Source organism: Brassica napus, unplaced genomic scaffold, assembly GCF_020379485.1.
Source record: "Brassica napus cultivar Da-Ae unplaced genomic scaffold, Da-Ae ScsIHWf_1672;HRSCAF=2293, whole genome shotgun sequence".
Taxonomy (NCBI): domain Eukaryota; kingdom Viridiplantae; phylum Streptophyta; class Magnoliopsida; order Brassicales; family Brassicaceae; genus Brassica; species Brassica napus.
Window position 1 is genome coordinate 124 of NW_026015091.1, and position 23,310 is coordinate 23,433.

At 39.6% G+C, this 23,310-nt stretch overlaps 2 protein-coding genes, 1 long non-coding RNA gene and 1 other non-coding gene across 4 annotated transcripts; 3 read left to right on the forward strand and 1 right to left on the reverse strand.

Moving 5' to 3' along the window:
* Positions 1-628: 628 nt before the first annotated feature.
* On the forward strand, positions 629-3,706 carry LOC125598255. Its single transcript, XM_048772468.1, has 3 exons — positions 629-2,903; positions 3,021-3,034; positions 3,620-3,706. The coding sequence occupies exons 1-3, from the start codon at positions 629-631 to the stop codon at positions 3,704-3,706; spliced, it is 2,376 nt and encodes a 791-aa protein (XP_048628425.1).
* An 845-nt stretch (positions 3,707-4,551) lies between these two features.
* Positions 4,552-7,628, reverse strand: LOC106377628. The gene is made up of 6 exons (XM_048772469.1): positions 6,890-7,628; positions 6,026-6,702; positions 5,673-5,766; positions 5,493-5,616; positions 5,316-5,397; positions 4,552-5,238 (listed from the first exon to the last, which is right to left on the reverse strand). Exons 1-6 carry the CDS (start codon positions 7,626-7,628, stop codon positions 4,552-4,554), a joined length of 2,403 nt encoding a protein of 800 aa, XP_048628426.1.
* Positions 7,629-15,564: 7,936 nt separating this feature from the next.
* On the forward strand, positions 15,565-15,671 carry LOC125598260. Its single transcript, XR_007332330.1, has one exon. It is a non-coding gene; the product is annotated as a small nucleolar RNA R71 (small nucleolar RNA).
* Positions 15,672-19,280: 3,609 nt separating this feature from the next.
* On the forward strand, positions 19,281-22,121 carry LOC125598259. The gene is made up of 4 exons (XR_007332329.1): positions 19,281-19,419; positions 19,544-21,388; positions 21,467-21,502; positions 21,605-22,121. It is a non-coding gene; the product is annotated as an uncharacterized LOC125598259 (long non-coding RNA).
* The last annotated feature ends 1,189 nt before the right edge of the window (positions 22,122-23,310 follow it).

Genomic DNA, 23,310 nt, shown 5'->3' on the forward strand with positions numbered 1-23,310 from the left:
TAAGAATCAAAAAAATTATTAAAAATATAAACAATTAATAAAACACCCATTTACACAAACACATATTTTTTTGGGTTGAAAAACATAATAAATCATGTTTTTAAATTACGTTCTACTAAAAGTAGAATTCTGTTTCTACACAAAACGGGTGAGTAGAAAGTGAATTCTAGAATGAACACATCCATCTACTTGTTTTAGAACGTACAAACTACTTTTTACTATAATTCTAAATATGGGGAATACGAATTCTACTATTTGTAATGATCGCTACTTTTATTCAGAAAGATGTTTCTACTTTTATTGAGTATTCTAAGTTATCAGGAATGCAAAATCTAAAACATACACGAACGTCCACTTAGTGTAGAAATTACATTCTGGAATTTTGTTATGTTCTACACAGTGTAGAAGGTGCCTTCTACGGATAAAAAAACTGTATTTTCGAAAATTAAGGAAGTTGCCTTTTAAAAATATTCTAAAAATATTCTAACTTCCTAAAACGTGTTTTCATTGATTTGCTTCGTGAAAAATAAAAAAAAAACGATTTTGAATGTTCTTCTTCACCAATCTATGATTTCCCTATGATTTCTCTATAGTTTGTCTTGTGATTTTCACAAACTCTTGTTCTATGATGCATATCTATACAACATGTGGTGTTTGGGAGTTTGGAGCAACCACGGGATGGGTTTTTTCGGCTGATGAGAAAGGGGCTAGGCTACTGTTATTGGAATCAAGTTCTACCTTAGAGGTTTTTAAAAGAATGGTTTTGGAGGATTTTGATATGGAAGAAGATAGCTTACCCGATTTGGAGTTGAGTTATCTACCTACTGAGTTGATCAATACATCAACTTGTCCACCTGTGATCATTGCAAATGATCGACAGCTTCAGAATTTTGTTGGTTTTGTTCAAAAGTGTGTTTCTACTCGATTGTGTGTAACATCTAAAGCCAAAGTTGAGAATCTGAATGAACCAGACTTTGATCTTAACAAGTCGCCAGCTGATTCAAGTACTGCTCAAGAGGAGGGAAACTCGGTTGATAGGGGGAACGAACCAGCTCCTGTGTTTGTTGAGAGGCAGTGCGAGAAAAAGAAAGAAAAGATTAGCAGAGTCGAAGTTGATGAGGATGCCTATCATGCTGATACCATGATCTCGGCCAAAGAGGACATACATAAGATGTCAAAGTTTTCTGTGCTCAATGTTGTTAAGAAGGGACAATTGTTTGAGAACAAAACTTTGCTGAAGGCGACTTTCGAGATATGTGCAATGAAGCATAACTTTCACTACGAGGTTATCAAAACGGATAGACAGCTTTGGTATGTTAGATGTGAGGATAATGCATGCAATTGGTGTGTTCGAGCAGAGTGTTTGAAGGATTCTGCATATTTCATTATCAAAAAGTATGTCGGTGAACATACATGCGCACCTTCAAGCAAAACCAAACCGGGTAGGACTGCTTCGGCCAAAACTATAGGTAGTCTGATTATGCATAGGTATGAAGGGGTTAAGGAAGGGCCGAAATGCAATGATATAATACAGATTATGCTTATGGATCATGGCTGTGAGATCACGAAATCTTTAGCATGGGATGCTCGTGAATATGCGGTTAATGCTGTTAGAGGTATACCAGAGAGAAGTTATGGAAAAATACCGAAATACTTGCACATGCTGAGAGAGGCTAATCCGGGTACACATTCATCGTATGAGATTGACAGCAAAGGGAGATTTCGGTACCTGTTTATTGCATTTGGGCAATCGATACGAGGATTTAACAGAGTCATAAGGAGGGTTATTGTGGTTGATGGCACTTTTCTGAAGAACAAATACAAAGGAGTTCTATTGGTTGCAACTGCTGTAGACGGAAATTCTAATTTGTATCCTCTTGCATTCGGAGTAGTCGACTCAGAGAATGAAAATTCTTGGGAATGGTTTATGAGACAACTAAATATTGTCATTGCTGATGATCATCATTTGGCTTTCATTTCGGACAGACATGCGGCCATTGCTAAGGCGCTTGAGACTGTGTATCCAACAGCTAAACATGGTATTTGCATTCATCATTTGTTGAATAATGTGGTAACATATTACCATGGGAAAGGACTTGTTGGGTTGGTTGCAAAGGCGTCCAAGGTTTATAGAGTTGCTGAGTTTGAAAAGATATTTGCTAATGTGTGTAATATCAGTCCGGCAATTGGAAAATACCTAAGGGATGCTGAAGTCCAAAAGTGGGCAAGATGTCAATTCTCTGGATATAGATATGACATAAGGACAACAAACCCTGCCGAATCCATCAACTCTGCTTTGCGTTCGCCGAGAGAGTATCCAATCATTCCCTTGTTGGACAGTATCAGGGAAATGCTGACTCGGTGGTTTTATAACCGTAAGAAAAAGATTTCAAAGCATAATCATCCTCTTACCATAGATGTGGAGAAAAAGATTGAAAGGAGAACCGAGAAAGGCAAAAGATTTGCAGTTTACCCTGTCAGCGATGGTCGATTGCTTGTTAGAGGTGATAAAATCGACTGCTTAGTTGATTTGGATAGACGTACTTGCTCATGTGGGAAGTACAACCTGATGAAGATACCTTGTCGGCACGCAATTAAAGCTGGTTTTCATGTTGGCAGACAGCCACACACATTGACTGATTTATTTTACACTACAGAAGCTTGGCGAGAAGCTTATCATGAAAGCATCAATCCTATTGCTGTTCCTGAGGATGCTTGGTCCATGCCAGAAGATGTTGTCGTGGTCAATGTGCTACCACCAGAGTCAAGAAAATCAGTTGGAAGGAATAGAAAACGCAGATATGAAACTGTTGAAGATAAAATTCGGTCATCGCAAACATCACAAAAGAGGCAGCCTCGCAAGCGTAGTAGATGTGGTATTAGTGGGCACAACAGAGCAACTTGTAAAATACCAATATAGCCAGTCACATATGGTAAGGGTCAGCTTATATAGCCAGTTCGTTTATATGTTTTTCAATCTCGATTTAATTGTGTTTCATGTATGGATGTTTCTGTTACAGGTTGGTCTGTTCAAGTATGCAAGTTGTGGTGTTTGAAAGTGCAGTATTGCCTTGTCTCGTATGGTTTTTTCTTCTAAAAACAATCAACTTTGTTTTCATTTTGATTGTTATACTTTGGATAATTCTCGTATGGTTATTTTCTCAGTTTCATTGTTATATATTGACATTATTTTCTCATCACTTCTCTATCTCTCTGTTTGTTTAGTTATGTTATGTTCAGCTATGCTTTTGAGTTTGAGTTTGAATTTGAGTTTGAGTTTGTTTGACAATAGCTGCTGCCCGATTTTTCAACAAGGAAGGTGGATTGTAAGAACAGAACACTGAGCACAAAATATAAAGAACCACTAGACTGGTTAAGTCGACACAAACAATGTAACAACAAAACACAAATTGAAGCCAATACTAAGAACCAGTAGACTGGTAAAGACGACAAAAAAACACTAAGAAGAAGATACTTAGAACCAGTAGACTGAGTTCACTCATTCTTGGCTTCTTAATCTTCCAAAAAGCCATAGAATGCTTCCTAAGCAACCTAATTCAAGTGATTTTTTCTGCTTCTTAACTTCTTCTTCTATTGTCTGTGTGATACTACTTTTCAGATCTTCAATCTCTTCGACAATTCTCCTTTGCTCAGCCTCTACCCTTCGAATCTCATCAAGCAGGGCGTCATCAACCCACTTAAATAAATGACTTTCCTTCTTTCGCTACATAGAAACGAAAATCAAGTTAGGAGAAACAAAATGGAATGAAAAAACAGCATGTTTGTCCTACACAATCGAATATCGAATCAGACAAAAAAAGAACATAACAAATCGAAAATCGAATCAGACTATGAACCTGTGCCCCTATTTCACATCTATAGAACCGTCGGTAAGGATTGTCATTAGTTCTCGAATAGAATATCACAACCCCTTTCCCGCACCAGCACCTAGATGGCACCCCGTACGAATGTCGCCTTGAAGTATTCATGGGTGTGAAAAACTGATTCAGAGAGAAAAAAGAGATTGAAGGAAAATAAGATCTGAAAAAATGTGAAAAGTCGGGTTTCATTGCTGAGTTGATCTTAAATATGTCGGGTTTTAGGTTTATTGTGGATCTAGTTCTGGTCGGGTTTGACTGTTGAGTTGGATCAAAAGTCTGGTTTACAAGAAGCCAAGTTAAGTGTATTACATTTGATTCAATTTATTTACTCCTACGGGATGATCTAGTAAAACAGTTTTGATAACTGTTCTTGTAGTCTTGTTCCGTGTTTTGGTTTTGTTTAGGGTTTAGGGTATGTTTAGGGTTTTGGTTAGGGTTCTAATTTAAAACAGTGTTAAATTCTAGCATTCTTCAGCTAAAAAGTCTTAATAATAAAACCACAAGATGTACATCAGATTAGAAGAGTCGATCCTAAAAATCATAATAAAACACTAGAAGTTGTACAATAGACTAAGCATTCTTGTTCCTAAAAATGATAATAAAACACTAGAAGTTCTACATCAGATTAAGCAATCTTGTTCATTACATTAGAACTAGAAACCAAGCAGTCTCACAGAATCTCCTCTACAGTCGAAGAGAGAAACTCTGGGGATTGATACTTTGACATCCTGTCAATCAATTCCGGATCATTAGCTGCTTCCCAAAGATCCCATAAAATCCTATGGCGAGCTTCGATAATGTTACCATCATGCAACAACGACAACTCCAATCCAAGCGCATGGCACTCAATGAACTTCACTGCATAGACGCCACAGTCACATGCACTTTTAATCAGATTCCCAACGGGGACATAGGAAACAGTATATGCACCGACTGCGAAATCCTTCTGGTGTCTCATAGGCTGAACTGCCTTGATAATACGCGGAATAAGGTTTGCGAACCCATCCACCTCCTTGTACCTTTTCCTACCCGAGCAGTCGAACACATCAATGCTCCTCGTCACGAAACTGATGCACAAGGCGATCCAATGATTCCCACTGACATGAACAGGGACATACAGCCGATCCACATCTATATTCCATATCTCATGTGTCCTGCCATGTGGTGGAAGGACCCCTTTACCGTACTGCAGTAGAAAATTATGAAGCATGTAGCTCTTTCTACCCTGAGCTTCTAAATGACCATACTCTTTTTTAATCATATTGCTGAAGACGACAGTCATGAAGGCGACACGATGAGGTCTCCATCGTTTCAAAGATGTTCTCTCCCGGAATACGTACATTGCGGCGTCAATCTCCTGCATATTTCGAAAATCTTAGCACACACAATGTATTTAAAAGACACAAATGGAAGCTAATAGTCTCTAAGGTTTACCAAGCTATCAACCCACTCAGATTTATCCATAAGACGATTAGCAATCTCAAAATCTAAAGTGGCAGGTCCAATCCGTAGACGTCTGAAACCAAATACAATGATAAAATTATAAAACAATTATACATTTTATTTAAAATATATCAATACATGACAGATGAATGAGAATAGAGTACTTACGTGGAGGAAGTTGACCAAGTTCTAAATTTTTCCCAATCCTCTTCACGGAAAAACACCAACGCGGCATCTGGCGAGTCTTCTTTGGTTCGATCTATTTGCTCATCATCCACTGCAGTGGAGCCATCTTCAACGGTTTTGATTTACTTGAGGTCTCAACTTTCACTTGAGACAGATCAAAACCCTCAGCAAATGTAGCTTGGGACAGGTCCCGCAAGTCTTGTGTACTCAATCCGAAATCAAAATCATTAGTTTCTGTAGCAATATTTTTTCCATCCTATTCATTAAAATTTAAAACAATGCATATAAGAAGAAGCCATTTATTCATAACACAAACAAAGCATTACATTCATAGAGTTTCATACACAAACAGTCAAACATATTATACTTTAGAAACCTATTACACAAAGTTTCACATTCCATATTACATAATATTACACAGTCAATATGAAGTTCCAAAAGCCGAGCTCCAGCACCCTAACTCAAGCATCGTAGTTCCAAGTTCATCAAGTTCTACACTTTCTCTTAGGTAGTACCTTTTTTGTTGGAGTAGGTTGATCGCCATTGCGCTTAGGTGGAGCTTGAGCGCCTTTGCTCTTAGGTGGAGCTTGAGCGCCTTTGCTCTTAGGTGGAGCTTGCTTGGCTTTGCTGTTTAGTGGAGCTTCTTCAGCTTCTTTCTTGCTAGGATAGTTTCCTTCACCAGTCAAACTGATTGCGTCCCTGAGCTGTGAAACATCAATCTCCATCTTCCCCATCCTCTCTGTAAACACCCTCTCCATATTCGCCATTTGCATACTGAGCACATTTCCCAATGAAGTGACAGATGTGCGGATAAGACCCGCAATGAAACTCTTAGTTTCAGGACCAAAAGTCAGATACTTTTCTGCTGATCGCTTACACAGCACCTTCTTCTTTCTTGTCTCTGCTCCTTCATCAAGAAACTTTCTCTTGCCTTTTCCTGCAACCTTAACCGAAGAGGTCTCCTCGTCTGGTACAACATCCGTATGATCCACGCTCTTATCAGCTTCTGACCCTCTATCATGGCAGTCGGGTTCCTCCATTTTAGTTTCTTCAGGGTCTAAAACTGGCCAGTCTGTGCTGCTCCAATCATACTTGTTCCTGATCCTCTCCAAAAGAAGGTCCACTCGTTCATCTTCCATCTCACCCTTCCTTATATAGTCAACATCTAGAAACACATCACCATTACCAGTCACTGATATGACCGGAACAAGTTATCCTGCAAACAGCTAAAACATTAAAATCCAAACAAAATATATACAACAACCATATAAAAGAAAAAAAGAGAGAGAATTTTACCTTCTTAATTAAGGAGTCCTCGAGGTCAATGATGTCTTCATAAGAAACTTTTGCAACTCCTTTCCAATTGCCACACCTTGGACCTTTGAAGCTGTCTGAGACTCTTCTGCCTAATATTTCTCCAAAATCAGGAATTGCCTCCATAATCCAAATCTGGAGAGCATAGGAGAAACCCTCGAAAATGTAGCTCTCCTTCTTACCCAACTTCTTCCCAGCCTTCTCAATCGAACTCAGCAGGAAATCATACGAGTGAAGACCCCAATGGAACTTCCGAACCTTGTCAAAATCCATCACCAACTTGATGTACATATGAGGGATGGACACCTTCTCATCTCTCCCCATCACCACACCCACTATTACACACAAGTAGATCAACCTCATCCTATCAAGCCGCGTCCAAGTGTGAACTTCTTGTAGATGAACCTTTCTGATCGACTGCAAGGTGATCTTACCACCTGTGTGCAGTAGGTTACTCCAAAAACCCCCGTCATTTTTCCATTTCACTACGTCACTGTTAGTTTCCCGTGTAATCTTGAGGCCTGTCACAGCATGGTACTCCTGAAGCGAAAACCGGAGAGGCATCCTCGCAAAAACAAACCACTTCTCATGCAGCTTTGAGGTAATCAGCTGCCTACATATGAAGCTATCCACTAGTTTCCCAGAGAACTTGAGATCATTTTCGGCAATAGCCATGATATGTGTGACAACAGGATCTCTCTTGACATCATCGTACTCTGCACACATAGCTTTCTTAAGATCTCTGATAAGTTCCATGCGGCAACTGTTGTTGATCTTCTTAACCCGAGGTTCTGAACCCTGCATACAATCGTTTGGGTAGCTCTGATGTCTCGAGTTTTAACCCGATTATCTAACTGCAAGTGCACAGTAAAGTACGCAGTAGTAATGCGGGATCGAATCCACAGGGACCGATGATCACACGTAGAGTTGCAGACAAGTTAATAGCTACAGCGAATCAAGATATATTTTTGATGGTTTTTATTTAATTTTCTCTAGTGTCACAAAGCATAAACAAGCATGTAAAAAGATGATTTAAACGATTTGAAAACTATTTTAAAACAAACGTTGGGCATTGGGAATTCTCAGGGATTTCTTTTTAATCAAGATACAATTAATGGCAGACACAGGGATATATTAAGAACCGTCTAGAACTCAAACACGATATTAGAATTAACCTACTTCCGTAGCGCTAATTCTCTATGTTATAGAAATCTCCACACTAACTTCCGCTGAGTTTCAATTTCTAAACAAGCATTAAGAACAGGTTCAATATGTTCACAAAGCGCAATAACATCAACTTCCGAGGGTTAAGGACACTTTGCTCATCTAAAGTATTTTCGGAAGTTCAAACAATCACTTTCGGTGCATCAAACAATCTGAAATCATGAACTAAGTGATCAATTCAGTTCAAGCAGTAAGAAATCCATTAGATGAAGAACCAAAACGTAATCCCTTAGTCTACACACGTTTTATGAATCAAAACATCAAGAAATCCCCTATGAGAACCCCTAAACCCAACTAGATGACTACTCACACATAACTAAGCAAGAACAAAACGATTTTGATGAAGAAAACATGATAAGATTGTATTAAAACAGAGTAAAGGTTCAGAAGATCTTCTCCAAATGGTTTTGAGATGAACTCCTTTACAAATCTTCACAAATCACACAAAACAAGTACAAAACTCTCAAATCTCTCTCTAGAACTTGTAAATCTCCTTCTTGGTCGCCCCTGGTCTTTTCTGAGTCTCAAAGGTCGAGTTCTTCTCTGAATTATTGAGGGGAGTGGGTAAAAAGGAGTGAAAAGCTCGTTTGTGCGTGTGGAGCCCGTAGCGCCTGAGATCGGTCGATCCACATGGCCGGATCGGTCGATCTCGTGTATGAAAGCCTGGGATCGGTCGATCCAGGTAGCCCGGATCGGTCGATCTCGTGCTCTGTGCGATCAATACTTCATTCGGTCCATTGTTCGGTCCATCTTGCTTCTGAATAAATCCCGAATGCGTTCTTTTCTTTCAAGCTATCTAGTAACCTGCATATTACACTTAAGAACACCAAAACGCATCAAATAGACCAAAACATTAATTAAAACCGACCATTTAATTGCTCCAAAACGAGTTTAAAACCGTTAAAAACACGGAATATCAACTCCCCCAGACTTGAATCTTTGCTTGTCCTCAAGTAAAGAGGATTAAAATTTGGGAGCTCACTAACCCTCAGTAGACCTTACCTTGTGATTTCGCTAACCACTTAAATCAGAGACTGTCAAGGCATTCATTCCAAATCCCCACCAAGACCGCGCAAACCTTTCCATATTTCAGACCTGCAAGTCTCAGTTTCAAGTAATCAACTCTTTACATTCATTAAAAAGGGCGTGACCTTTCCACCAAAGATATCTCCATCAGGTATAACGGGCTCGGTGTTTGGGAGGCTGTTTTAGTGTTTAATTAGGTGAGGCTCAAGTGTTTGTGGGTATCAGCGATAACAAAAAAAATGCAAAGCATTATGCAAAATCGCTGGAGAGACCGAGTATATTGATAACCATGTTTTCGAACTGCTCAAGTCTCAAATGATCAAAACCCAACAAATCTCAAACTCTAACCCCAAATTTAAACAAAGCATCATCTCTAGTACATAAAATAAAAATAAAATGTCTAAATCAAATATACTGAATGAGATATAAACATGAATAAATTTTTTTTTTTTTTTTTTTTTTTGGACCGATTACTTGCAAATGTTTTGTGGTAATCGATCGAATCATATTTTTTTTTTTTTTTTTTTTTTTTTTTTTTTTTTGGAAAACTTATACAAACCGAAATCGAATATATACACTGCGATGCAATCACACACTTACAACACCCAATTTTTCTATTTACACCTCTAGACACACAGGTCCGTGTCTAACCACCTAAATGTTCCGATCCTACCTAAGCAGTCGGATGAACCATGTCTACCCTAATCTCTCCATTGTTTTTGCACATGTATGCACATATGATCAGTGTGTAAGAATGCATGGAGATGAAATAAAAGGGTAAGGTGTAGGTGTGGTACCAAACTATTGATGAGTCTGGCCATTCAGGATTATTAAAGAGTGGTAGAATGTGGTAAAGAAAATCCTGAATGTGTATATGGTGTACCGTTTCCTGATGTTGATTCCTGGTCAAAAGAAATTAAATTCATTAATGGTCAAAAATAGTTGAGTCGATTACAATTCACCGAGACTTGATAAAAGATTTAAGGAGAGGTTGTTTGGTCAAGTGGTTCCTCGGTTTGTCTGCGCTAACAGTCCTGAAAAATGGTCAATATGAAATGTAATGCACAACACACAAGGAAGTAGTCTAATAATCATCACAGGGTCTGAGAAAAATACGTAGAGAGTTTTTAAAACACAAAGAAAATAAAAGAAATAAAAGCAATATGGTACATAAGTAGCATCCTCCCCCAGACTTACTTCACACCGTCTCGGTGTGAAAATAATTCCAAGAGAGATTACCGATCAGGCGTTGCGGTCAGTACGCCTCTTGGAGCGCCTCTCCAAGGCTCCATCATCATCAGAGTCCTCCGCTGCCTCAGGTCCAGCAGCGGTGCCGTGGGCGCCTTAGATCGACCGATCCATAGGCGTTGGATCGACCGATCTCTGCCTGATCGTGATACATGCCTGAAAATCATCTAAAAAACACATCCAAAAATCAATTCACACAAAAAAAACATAATCACAAAAGAGAAAGAAAATCAAACCATGTGGGTTGCCTCCCACTCAGCGCTTGTTTAAAGTCGCGAGCCTGACTATTTTGTTGTCCTTAGGCGAGATCAGGTTCCGATAAAGGAATGTTGGTTCCTTCTTCGGGTTTTGCATCTGTGAAGTAAGGTTTTAGCCTCTGCCCATTGACGGTGAATTTCCTCCCATTGTCTTCCAAGACAACAGCTCCATAAGGTCTAACCTCTGTGATGGTGAAGGGTCCGGACCAACGAGACTTAAGCTTTCCAGGAAATAGCTTGAGTCTAGAGTTGAACAGAAGGACTTTGTCTCCAGCAGCGAAGTCTCTCGGGATTATCTTTCTGTCATGCCATGCCTTAGTTCTTTCCTTGTAGATTTTGGTGTTCTCATAGGCGTTCAACCGAATCTCGTCCAGCTCGTTCAACTGAACCATCCTCCTTTCTGCTGCGGTTTTAATGTCGAAGTTCATCAACTTCGTTGCCCAAAAACCACTGTACTCCAATTCCACAGGTAGGTGACAAGACTTTCCATAGACCAGATTAAAAGGAGTGGTGCCCAAGGGAGTCTTGTAGGCGGTTCTATACGCCCATAAGGCGTCATCAAGCTTCACAGCCCAGTCTTTCCTTGTTTTGCCTACAGCCTTCTCCAAAATCCCCTTGATTTCTCGGTTCGATATTTCAACCTGCCCACTTGTCTGAGGATGATAAGGTGTAGCTACCTTATGCTTTACTCCATGTTTCTTCAGCAGTTTATCGAACGTCTTGTTGATGAAGTGAGAGCCTCCATCACTAATAACCACTCTCGGGATCCCGAATCTTGGAAAAATGACTGTCTTGAACATTTTCTTGACAACACTAGAGTCATTTGTCTTGCTGGCTACTGCTTCCACCCACTTGGAGACATAATCAACCGCAACCAAGATGTACTCATTTCCATAAGAAGATGGGAAAGGGCCCATAAAATCAATTCCCCATACATCAAAAACTTCAACTTCAAGGATGAAATTTTGGGGCATCTCATTTCTCTTACTGATGTTACCCTTCCGCTGACATGCATCACACTTTGAGACAAACTCATGGGCGTCTCTGAAAAGTGTAGGCCACCAGTAACCAGCCTGCAGGACCTTAGAAACCGTCTTGAATGTTGCAAAATGGCCTGCGTATTCTGAGCTGTGGCAGTGGAAAAGAATCCCTTGCATCTCATTCTCCAGAACGCATCTCCTGAATAAACCATCTGAGCATCTCTTGTAGAGGAAGGGATCATCCCAGTAATAGTGGTTCACATCTCTCATGAACTTCTTCCTCTCATATCCCTTCAGGTTCGGTGGTTCAATTCCAGCACATAGGTAGTTTGCAAAGTCTGCAAACCATGGGAGATCATCCTGAATTTGTCTCATGGCACAGCAATCAGCCTGATCCAAATACTCATCCTCCAGCAAGGTGATCACATAGACATTCTCCTCGGGTAATGTATCATCCAGTGGTGTTTCAGCTTCCACTCTCATTCGGGAAAGATGATCTGCCACTCCATTTTCTGCTCCTCTCTTGTCTCTGATCTCAATATCAAACTCCTGTAGGAGTAAGATCCACCTTAAGAGTCTCGGTTTAGCATCTTTTTTCGTCATCAGGTACTTCAAGGCTGCATGATCTGTGTGCACAATTACTTTCGAGCCCACCAAATAGGACCTGAACTTCTCGAAAGCATAAACTACTGCCAGCAACTCCTTCTCAGTGGTAGCATACTTGATTTGAGCATCATCAAGCGTTCGGCTGGCATAATAGATCACATGGAGTTTCTTGTCTTTTCTCTGCCCCAAAACAGCTCCAATCGCGTAATCACTTGCGTCACACATTATTTCAAATGGCAAGTCCCAATCTGGTGGCTGCACAATGGGAGCACTGACTAGAGACTTCTTGAGAATCTGAAACGCAGCGAGGCAGTCAGCATCAAAAACAAACTTCGCTTCTTTGCACAGCAGACGGGTGAGTGGCCTCGCTATCATAGAGAAGTCTTTGATAAACCTCCTGTAGAAACCGGCATGTCCCAGAAAACTCCGAATATCCCTCACTGTCCTGGGAGGCTGTAGGCTGGTCATAACTTCAATCTTTGCTTTGTCAACCTCGATACCCTGCTCTGATATCCTGTGACCCAAAACAATGCCATCTTTCACCATGAAATGACACTTCTCCCAATTTAACACCAAGTTCTTCTCCTCACATCTTTCCAGCACCTTGCACAGATTAGCAAGGCAGTCGCTAAATGAAGAACCGTAGACTGAGAAATCGTCCATAAAAACCTCCATAATGTCCTCAATAAGATCAGTAAAGATCGACATCATGCATCTCTGGAAAGTTGCAGGAGCATTGCACAATCCGAAGGGCATTCTCCTGTAGGCAAAAGTACCGTATGGGCAGGTGAATGTTGTCTTCTCTTGGTCGTCTGGATGAATGGGTATCTGAAAGAACCCGGAGTAGCCATCGAGAAAACAGTAGTAGGGGTGGTTGGCTAGTCTTTCCAGCATCTGGTCAATGAAAGGAAGTGGGAAGTGGTCCTTCCTTGTGGCTGAGTTTAGCTTCCTGTAGTCAATGCACATCCTATGCCCTGTGACTGTTCTGGTAGGAATCAGCTCATCCTTCTCATTTGTGATGACAGTGATGCCACCCTTCTTAGGAACCACATGAACCGGGCTCACCCAAGTGCTGTCTGAAATTGGGTAGATCACCCCTGCACTCAACAGCTTTAGAATCTCCTTTTTCACAACTTCCATCAGTTTGGGATTCAGTCTTCGCTGGTGCTCTATGGACGTCTTTGACTCATCCTCCAAGTGAATCTTGTGCATGCAAAGATCTGGAGAAATACCTGTAATATCATCCAAAGAGTACCCCAATGCTTTTCTATACTTTCGCAATTTTGAAAGAAGCAAAGCGGTCTCCACATTATTCAGGTTAGCACAAATAATAACAGGATATGTGGAATTCGGTCCCAAGAATGCATACCTCAGCCCAGCTGGGAGGGCTTTAAGTTCCACCTTTGGAGCATTCTCCTCACTCCAATCTGGTTGGGAGGATGACGGTTTGACGGTTTTATCGGTGCCTGAGTCTTCAAGGCTGACATAGGCGACATGCTTCTCAATCGGTGAGGCTGAATCCAAAATCTCAGAAAATCCAACCACTTCTTGGTTCATGAACCCGAACTCACTCTCCTTTTGGGTCAATGCGACTTGTAGAGGATCATCAGTGTGCAACTCTTCATCCATTTCCTCCACCAGTTCAGTCAATGTATCAACCCAGAAAGTCTGTCCATCAATAGTCGGATTTTTCAGCACCTTCTCCACATTGTATCTCATCGCCATGTCTCCTAGACGTAAGTCTATATGCCCATTCTGTACATCAATCATGGCTCCAGCAGTAGCTAAAAACGGTCTGCCCAAAATGAGAGGATCTTTAGGTTCTTCTTCCAGCTCCAGAACTACAAAATCGGTAAGCACGTATCCCTTTCCAACACCAACAGGGATGTTCTCTAGTACACCGACTGGTCTTCGCACTGATCGGTCAGCAAGGACCAAGGAGATCCTTGTAGGTTTGTAGTTCGTCATGCCTAGCCTCTCAGAGACAGAGAAAGGCATTAGGCTCACTCCTGAACCCAGATCGCAGAGACTCTTCTCAAAAGTAAGTGATCCAATGCGGCATGGTAGAACAAATGCTCCGGGATCTTCACGCTTTTTAGGCATGACATTTTGTAGAACTGCGCTACACTCCTCATTGAGCATCAACACACCCCGCTCTAGGCTCATCTTATCGGTAAGAATCTCCTTCATGTACCTTTTAAGAGAAGGTACCATCTTCACCGCTTCAACAAATGGCAATCTCACATGTAACTCCCCAACAAGGTTCTTTAGCTTCTCGTACTCACGTTCTTTGATCTTCTGCCTTGGTCTGGATGGGTATGGAGCCTTAGGAACATAAGCAGGAGGCGCCACATACACCTCTTCAGGTTCAGAGGAATTTGGCTTCGTCGACACGGGATCGGTCGATCCAGATGGACCGGATCGGTCGATCTCCTTTCCCTTGGATCGGTCGATCTGTTCTTGAGATCGGTCGATCTCTTTCTCTTTCGATTCCTCAATCGTTTTTCCACTCCTAAGTGTTATAGCATTCACAAACTCCTTGGGATTCGTCTCTGACTTCCCTGGTAGAAATCCAGGTGCTGTTCTGCTGCTGGAGGCGGTTTGAGCAACTTGCTTTTCCAAAACTTTCAAATGGGTGTTCAAAGCTTCGAACTTCCCATTAAGCTCTCCATACATGTTATCCACCTTGGTGTTTATCTCTGCAGTGCTATTCTTCTGACCTTCTAGCACCATTTGCAGCATCTTCTTAATTTCGTTATCCTGAGAAGGCTGTGACGAAGAGGCATTTCCTTGATTCTGATAGTTGTTGTACTGCTGCCTTTGCTGAAATCCTGAGTTGCCCGAGTTGTTCCCCTGATATTGGTTTCTGTTCTGATATCCTTGGTTGAACACACTCTGGTTCTGATTCTGGTTCTGCCTGTTTCCTGCCTGAGGGTAGGACTGATGTTGTGGATTCTCCACATTGTTGCTCCGGTAAGACAGATTATTTTGCTGATTTTGATTCCATCCAAGGTTCTGATTGTAGCCTCTGTTGTAGTTTCCTTGACCACCAATGTAGTTCACATCAGCTTGCATATCATCTGAATCATCACCAACAGTTTCTTGTGAGGAACGATAGCCTTGCTCCTCCACAAATTTCACAGATTTCTGATCTCTCTTGAGAAGCATCTCAATCTTGGCATTCAGCTCATCTATCTTCTTGGATTCATAACCAACACCTTCTGGCTGGTGTCAAACCTTGACTTGCGGTTTGCTTTGCTGGATGACAGGTTGTTCAGCAAGGTGTAAGCTTCTTCAACAGTCTTGGTCATGAAATCACCATTACTTGCTGTGTCCATGGCATCTTGACTCTCTTCATGAACTCCATTATAGAAAATGTTCAGCAAGCTCACATCAGTGTAACCATGGTGAGGGCAGTCCTGTGTGTACTCCTTGAAACGCTCCCAAGCCTCATGAAAGCTTTCTGAATCAAGCTGCTGAAAGCTTCCAATTCTGCTTCTCAGATATGTGGACCTTGACTTGGTGAAGAAATGCTGTAGAAAAGCAGCTCTTGTCTCTTCCCATGTAGTAAGAGATCCTGGAGGGATGGACTTTAACCATCTGATAGCTTTATCAGCTAAGGAAAACGGGAACAACCTGCATTTCAAAGCGCCTTGAGGAACTCCATTATGTCTGCTGGTGTCACAGACTCGCTCAAAATGCTCCAAGTGATACATCGGGTCCTCAGACGGGTTTCCATGAAACGGATTTTTCTCCACCAAATTAATGAGACCAGTCTTGATCTCAAAGTCTCTTCTCTCAATGGGAGGTGGGCGAATCCCAGAACGATCGGCATAGAATGCATCTGGTGTATCATAATGTGCAAGCGTCATCCTAGGCATGCCATAGTCTCCAGCCTGTTGTCTTGCAGCTACACCAGCCTGCTGATTATCACCAGCATTGTTGCCTTCTCGTTCATTTACAGGAATTGGATTTTGCGGGTTGTCCTGAAACTGGTCTTCTTGGTGTTCAGCCATTTCAACCTCTTCAGCGGACTCAAGTCTTTTCTTTTTCACTTGTCTCTCTAGGCGGCCGAGCTCTAACTCCAAAGGTATTAAATTCGATGATCCTTTGCTTCTAGTATGAAATCCGCTCATTCACCTGAAAACACAAACAGAAAGAGAAAGACAGAAACATTAGACAAAATAAAGAAAATGCTATAGTCTTAAACTGATCATTAACTCTAGGGTGACCAAATGGTCCCCGGCAACGGCGCCAAAAACTTGATGTCTCGAGTTTTAACCCGATTATCTAACTGCAAGTGCACAGTAAAGTACGCAGTAGTAATGCGGGATCGAATCCACAGGGACCGATGATCACACGTAGAGTTGCAGACAAGTTAATAGCTACAGCGAATCAAGATATATTTTTGATGGTTTTTATTTAATTTTCTCTAGTGTCACAAAGCATAAACAAGCATGTAAAAAGATGATTTAAACGATTTGAAAACTATTTTAAAACAAACGTTGGGCATTGGGAATTCTCAGGGATTTCTTTTTAATCAAGATACAATTAATGGCAGACACAGGGATATATTAAGAACCGTCTAGAACTCAAACACGATATTAGAATTAACCTACTTCCGTAGCGCTAATTCTCTATGTTATAGAAATCTCCACACTAACTTCCGCTGAGTTTCAATTTCTAAACAAGCATTAAGAACAGGTTCAATATGTTCACAAAGCGCAATAACATCAACTTCCGAGGGTTAAGGACACTTTGCTCATCTAAAGTATTTTCGGAAGTTCAAACAATCACTTTCGGTGCATCAAACAATCTGAAATCATGAACTAAGTGATCAATTCAGTTCAAGCAGTAAGAAACCCATTAGATGAAGAACCAAAACGTAATCCCTTAGTCTACACACGTTTTATGAATCAAAACATCAAGAAATCCCCTATGAGAACCCCTAAACCCAACTAGATGACTACTCACACATAACTAAACAAGAACAAAACGATTTTGATGAAGAAAACATGATAAGATTGTATTAAAACAGAGTAAAGGTTCAGAAGATCTTCTCCAAATGGTTTTGAGATGAACTCCTTCACAAATCTTCACAAATCACACAAAAGATGAACAAAAACTCTCAAATCTCTCTCTAGAACTTGTAAATCTCCTTCTTGGTCGCCCCTGGTCTTTTCTGAGTCTCAAAGGTCGAGTTCTTCTCTGAATTATTGAGGGGAGTGGGTAAAAAGGAGTGAAAAGCTCGTTTGTGCGTGTGGAGCCCGTAGCGCCTGAGATCGGTCGATCCACATGGCTCGGATCGGTCGATCTCGTGTATGAAAGCCTGGGATCGGTCGATCCAGGTAGCCCGGATCGGTCGATCTCGTGCTCTGTGCGATCAATACTTCATTCGGTCCATTGTTCGGTCCATCTTGCTTCTGAATAAATCCCGAATGCGTTCTTTTCTTTCAAGCTATCTAGTAACCTGCATATTACACTTAAGAACACCAAAACGCATCAAATAGACCAAAACATTAATTAAAACCGACCATTTAATTGCTCCAAAACGAGTTTAAAACCGTTAAAAACACGGAATATCAAGCTCAAACTCCATATATACAAAAGATAATAAAAGACATGGTTGTTAACACCAAAAGACATAACAACAATATCAACAAACGTCCGAAACAAGCGTAAGAGTGAAACTGAGCCAAACACAAGATAATAATGAAAAGCAAAACACCATTGTCTAATCAAATTTAGAAAAACATTTGATCGATTAATCAAATAAGACAAGTCAATCTCCATCTCGCAATCAAATCGGCAAACTAAGACGAAATCAATTCAAAAACGCATACACACATCAAACAATAACCGAATCGAGGAACATGAAATAAAGAAAGATCGGATGTAATACCTTAGCTTAACGCGATTTCAGAGAAAGAGAGAAGCAGAGAGAACCGTCACGAAGCGACGCGGCGGCAGGAGGAGGAGATACGCGGATAGAGGCGGAGAGAATCGACGAGGCGGCGAGAGGAGAAGCGACGCGGAGAGAGGCGGAGAGAAGCGGAGAGGTCGCGAGAAGCGGAGAGGCGGAGAGAGGTGGAGAGAAGCGACGAGGCGGCGAGAGGAGGAGAGACGCTGAGAGAGGCGGAGAGAAGAGGAGAGGTGGCGAGAAGCGGAGAGAGGTGGAGAGAAGCGGAGAGGCGGAGAGACAGAGAGGATGATAGAGAAGCTTCGGTGGTTTCCGTCGTTGATTTCACCGGAGGGAACACAACGAAGCAGACACAATCGCCATGTTCTTCGCCATTGAAGAGAGAGGCGGAGAGACCAAGAAGTTTTTAGGGTTAAGGAAATCAAATGTTTCTACACTTTTTGTTCTGATTTTTTTTCCCGGCAACTTTATTAAACCAACATTATCATATTTTTTTTAAATACAATTAATTATGTTTAATAAATTAAGGGAATTAATTAGAGGTTACTTTTGGTATTATGGAAAACATTATACTATAGGGACAACTTGAAATTGAATTTATACTATAGGGACAACTATGATGTTTTCTTGTTCTCTTTTAGCAATTTTCCCAAATATATATTACACTAAGTAGTTGAGTTAATTATTCATTCAATAGATAATTATTTTAAATATTCAATAATATTTTATTGTATGTTGAATGCATATTAACGATTGAGATCGAGTTTGGTACAAAATCTTTATTAGATTTTTCGGATATCCATTAAGGTTTAGTTCGAGTATAATTCATAACCCAAAATACCTTAAATAAGATCTATTTAGTATCTATGTTGAGTTCGAATTGGTACATATTCATTTTTATCGGATCAATTTCCGTTCAGTTTTTGTTCTAGTTTATTTGCCTAATTCTAATATATTGTATTACAGGTACAAACAATGAATCAAACAATAAGTAAAAGGGGAATAAGATCAACATCTAAGCTGTCCACATAAGCACAAAAAAAAATCAACCTATCAGAAAGCTTTAAGTTGCCACATCAGCTCGACCTGTTCTATCGTTGCTCTTCACCTTTCTTTTCGTCTCAATCTTTTCCTTTCAATTATCCTTTAATTATAGTCTGTTTGTCTCCCTCTCCACTTAAAATCCCTAAATCCCCAAGCATCACCCTATCTATAGTATTCCCGTCTCTCTCTATCAACGGCTCCACATTCTGGAAATCAAAACCCACCGCATCCATGGCTAACAACAAGGCAAAATCGACTGTTTTCAGAAAACGAATCTATACATACAAAAGGTAAGTTATTTTAATAGTATTCTATGTTGTTTATGTATACTTTATATTATTTTCTGTTTGTAGCTTTGAGATAACAAAAGCTTTGAATCATGAACAGTGACAAGTTGAAGTTTTTAATGGACAGATGCTGCGTTTTGGGAATCATAGCAAGGATTCTCAACAATGGCGACCATTCCTTCACACAGCCTTCTCACAAAGAACTATCACTCTTCTCCGTCGTTCAAAACCACCAGCTCCTCTGAACCTTCGTCATTCATCTCCCGGAGAAAAGATCCCGACTAGCTACGAAAGCTTCTCTCTCTAGAACAAACGAGGCTTCTTTATCCGCCGTCATCTCCAGGCTCGAGCGTGAACGGAAATGATTAACCGACGGCGGCGGAGAACAGTGGCATATGGCGGAGGATTTCCGCCGGCGCGATAAGAAAACCGAGGAAGAGAGGAGGCTTAGAGACACGTGGCGTAAGATCCAAGGAGAAGACGATTGGGCCGGGTTAACGACCGGATGGACCCGGTTCTCAGATCGGAGCTGATCCGTTACGGCGAAATGGCTCAGGCCTGTTACGACGCCTTCGACTTCGATCCTTCCTCGAGATATTGCGGCAACCCACATCGAGTGTAATCTTCACTTTGGTCACACATTGGGTCTGTTGATTTTTGAAAGTATTTGACCTTACATTAGTTCTGTGTTTTGATTTAGGTTGGCCTCTAAATGTATAACATCTCCATTTAGATCAGACATGGGTTGTTGGTTCGATGAGGCTCTGAGAACTCAAGCAGTGCTATTGGAGGCAGGCTTTCTGAATATCTTTGGTCAGTGTCAAGTTTCTTGATCTCTTATGGATGCAGTTTTGATACTTTTTGCTATGTATAGAGAAATGAGTTCTTATAAGCATTGTTCTATTCGATCAACACTCACACCTGATCCGAAATGATATTTTTCGGAACCATCAAATTTTTACTGCACGTCCAAGGTATAATACAATCTCACAAGATCCATATATGCATGTTGGTTAACGTCAAGATTTCTAACTGCAAATTTGTGGAGAATGTTTTTTTCGAACATTGGTAGACTAATATTTTATATGGAGAGGAGAAAGCGAGTGCAATTATATGCTTTATATTATTGCCATTAGTTCAATGCAGCTATATGGAGAGGAGCAGGTGACTGCAATTGCAAGCAAGAAGCTCACCTGAGAAGGCAGTTAGTTCATCACAATGTCAGTAGAAAGTAGAAGCTGACCAGAAGAAAGAAGGTGATGATGAAATCTACCTGCGATCAATAGCCCCATGAGACCAACATCCTTGAGAGGAACACTCTGCACTCTCTCGCTTCAAAGCTAACAACAAATCTCTAAGGTAATTTCTGAACTAATCTCCTAATCATATATCTTTCTTTTTGTTTGGTCAAAATCTCCTAATAATATATCTATATACTAACTTAAAGAGTGGAAACAAAAAATAAACTGGACTAGGGTTTGGTCAATGCATTAAAAACAGATGCAAGAAGTACATCAGATATGAATCATGCAAGCAGGACAAGAGTCAGGGGAAGTATCACTAAGGCAGATCCATGATGATGATAGATTTTGATAAAAGGTTAGTGGATTTACTTAGTTACGTAACAGCAGATTTTGGTTGTAGTAGTTATGTAACTTTCACATTTACTCTCTTCATATTTAAATGCCTCTTTCGCTGCATTCATCATCCATTTAAGTTAGCCTTCAGGCACTTAAATCGCAGAGACACAGCTAGGCTTTGCGGTCTCAGTAGCGATTGCGGTTTGCATTTTGTGCTCTCCACAGGCCACTCTCCCTTCACTACTTCTCTTTGATAAATTCCATTACATTTACGTAGAAAGCCGCATTGGTTCTCAATGTCTCATGGATCCCATTACACCTTGCACTTGAAAAGGAACAAAACAACTTCAAGAAATAAGGAAGAAGAGCAGAAGTTGTGTCATGCTGTTTTGGTAAGTTTAATTTTCGGCTGTTGAATGTGACATGGATCTTTTAACTGATGGACTAATGCATTTTATTTTCTTTGTTAGGCTGCTAATCATTTCATGTGTATGGGTGCGAGCAAGGTAATTCTCGCTAATTGTATGCTTTTGTGCTTTGCATCATCCTGGTTATGCATGTGGAATTGGAAATCTTTTTATTCCTTAGTTGGTACCTTCACCCTTCAGGAGTTGAAAAAAACCAAAATCTTCTACAACTTCAACTGGTGATCTTGGAATTGGGCTTGAACAGCTTCATCTAATGTCAAAAGTTAAGAACATTGCTTCTCTGCAGCTATATGGAGAGGAGCAAGCGAGTCTAATTTCAAGCAAACAACTTCACCATAGAACGCAGTTCATCACAATGCCAGTACGAATAAGAAGTCAGATCAGAAAATTATGTCCTTTTCGGGTCTAAGCTCTGTCTCTTCTTCAATAAGAAGATCAAAGAAAACGACGGCCATTGCACAAGTCGTTTATCTCCATCGTTTGGACTTGACATAGCACTTCATAGAAAGGGAATAGAATTTTCATAAATCATTATTGTTTTTTTTATGTTGCATTAGTTTTCAGTTAGGTCAATTTCTCAAATGAAAAATAAGTTTTTGAAATTATGATACATATAAATGTACGTTTTAAACTTTGTCAAAATATCATGACAAATACATTTATCTTTCCGTAATTGTTAAACAGCGATGTTGTTCATGTTTCATTTGTGGCTTCGTATTTCTTTACTTTTTGTATTGTCTAAATTTATTCTTCCAAAAAATCTTGGTTCGTACACTACTTTTTCTCTGTATTTATTTAGCAAATTTTTTATCCATTCATAAGTCTACCACCAAAAGGTAGAAATTATTTACCCTATTATCATCAAGATTATAATTAAAACAAAACAAAAAAACATACAGACAATATACAAAAATTAAAATACAGATAAAATATTTAATCTATTTTCTATTTCAAAAAGATATGTTACTTAAATTTGCCGGTCTAAAAACCAGATAGATATAAATAACCAATTCAATGATTTAAGATTTGAAATCACTTTTTTAATTTCTTGAACATTTACATAATTTATCTATTTTAAAAATATCGAACATTATTATATAATATTATATTTCACATGTCTTTTTATTTGGTGTATGTTTTAAATTATTATCTTTTATTAAACTCAATATTGCAGCATGAAACGAATAAAAATAGTCTCAGTTCTGAGACTATTATTCAACAATCAACTCCAAAGAAAACTCCTAAACCAATAATAATACTTTCAAGTGCATTATCAAACAATTGTTTATTCCGATGCATTTACTTATGATGAATTTTTGATCATTTTAAACTATGTTGGAAGTCATATATACAAATAGTATTATTAAATTTACAAAATATAACAGAAAATAACCTAAAACATCTTACTTTGTAGTGATAAGTACTATTATTTTTTCGCTTTACATAATAAAACATATTTCACAAAAAACAAGACTCTGTCTAACAATAAAGAAAAATTGAAATTAAATTCCCCATTTTATATCAATAAACCAAACACAAAACAATGAAAATATTAAGTTAAACTGGTCAAATAAAAACAAATCTCCCCAGTTTGATGCAATAATTTACATATAAAAATATGATTAAATTTAAAATATAAATTACCATGAAAGTATGTGAAAATTATTACTCGCTTCAATATTTGAAACAAAAATTTAATATAACACCACTATTGATGTTGTTTGCAGCTTCAGAATAGGACCAAAATAATACAAGTCAAATCGTTTTGAGGCATTATTAAAATCACACAAGAGTATAAAAGATCAAAACTAAATCAAAAAGCAATAAAAAATCCAAAGTATCTTAATATGCTTTAATGTTGAAGACATTTTCCGGTTTATTAATTC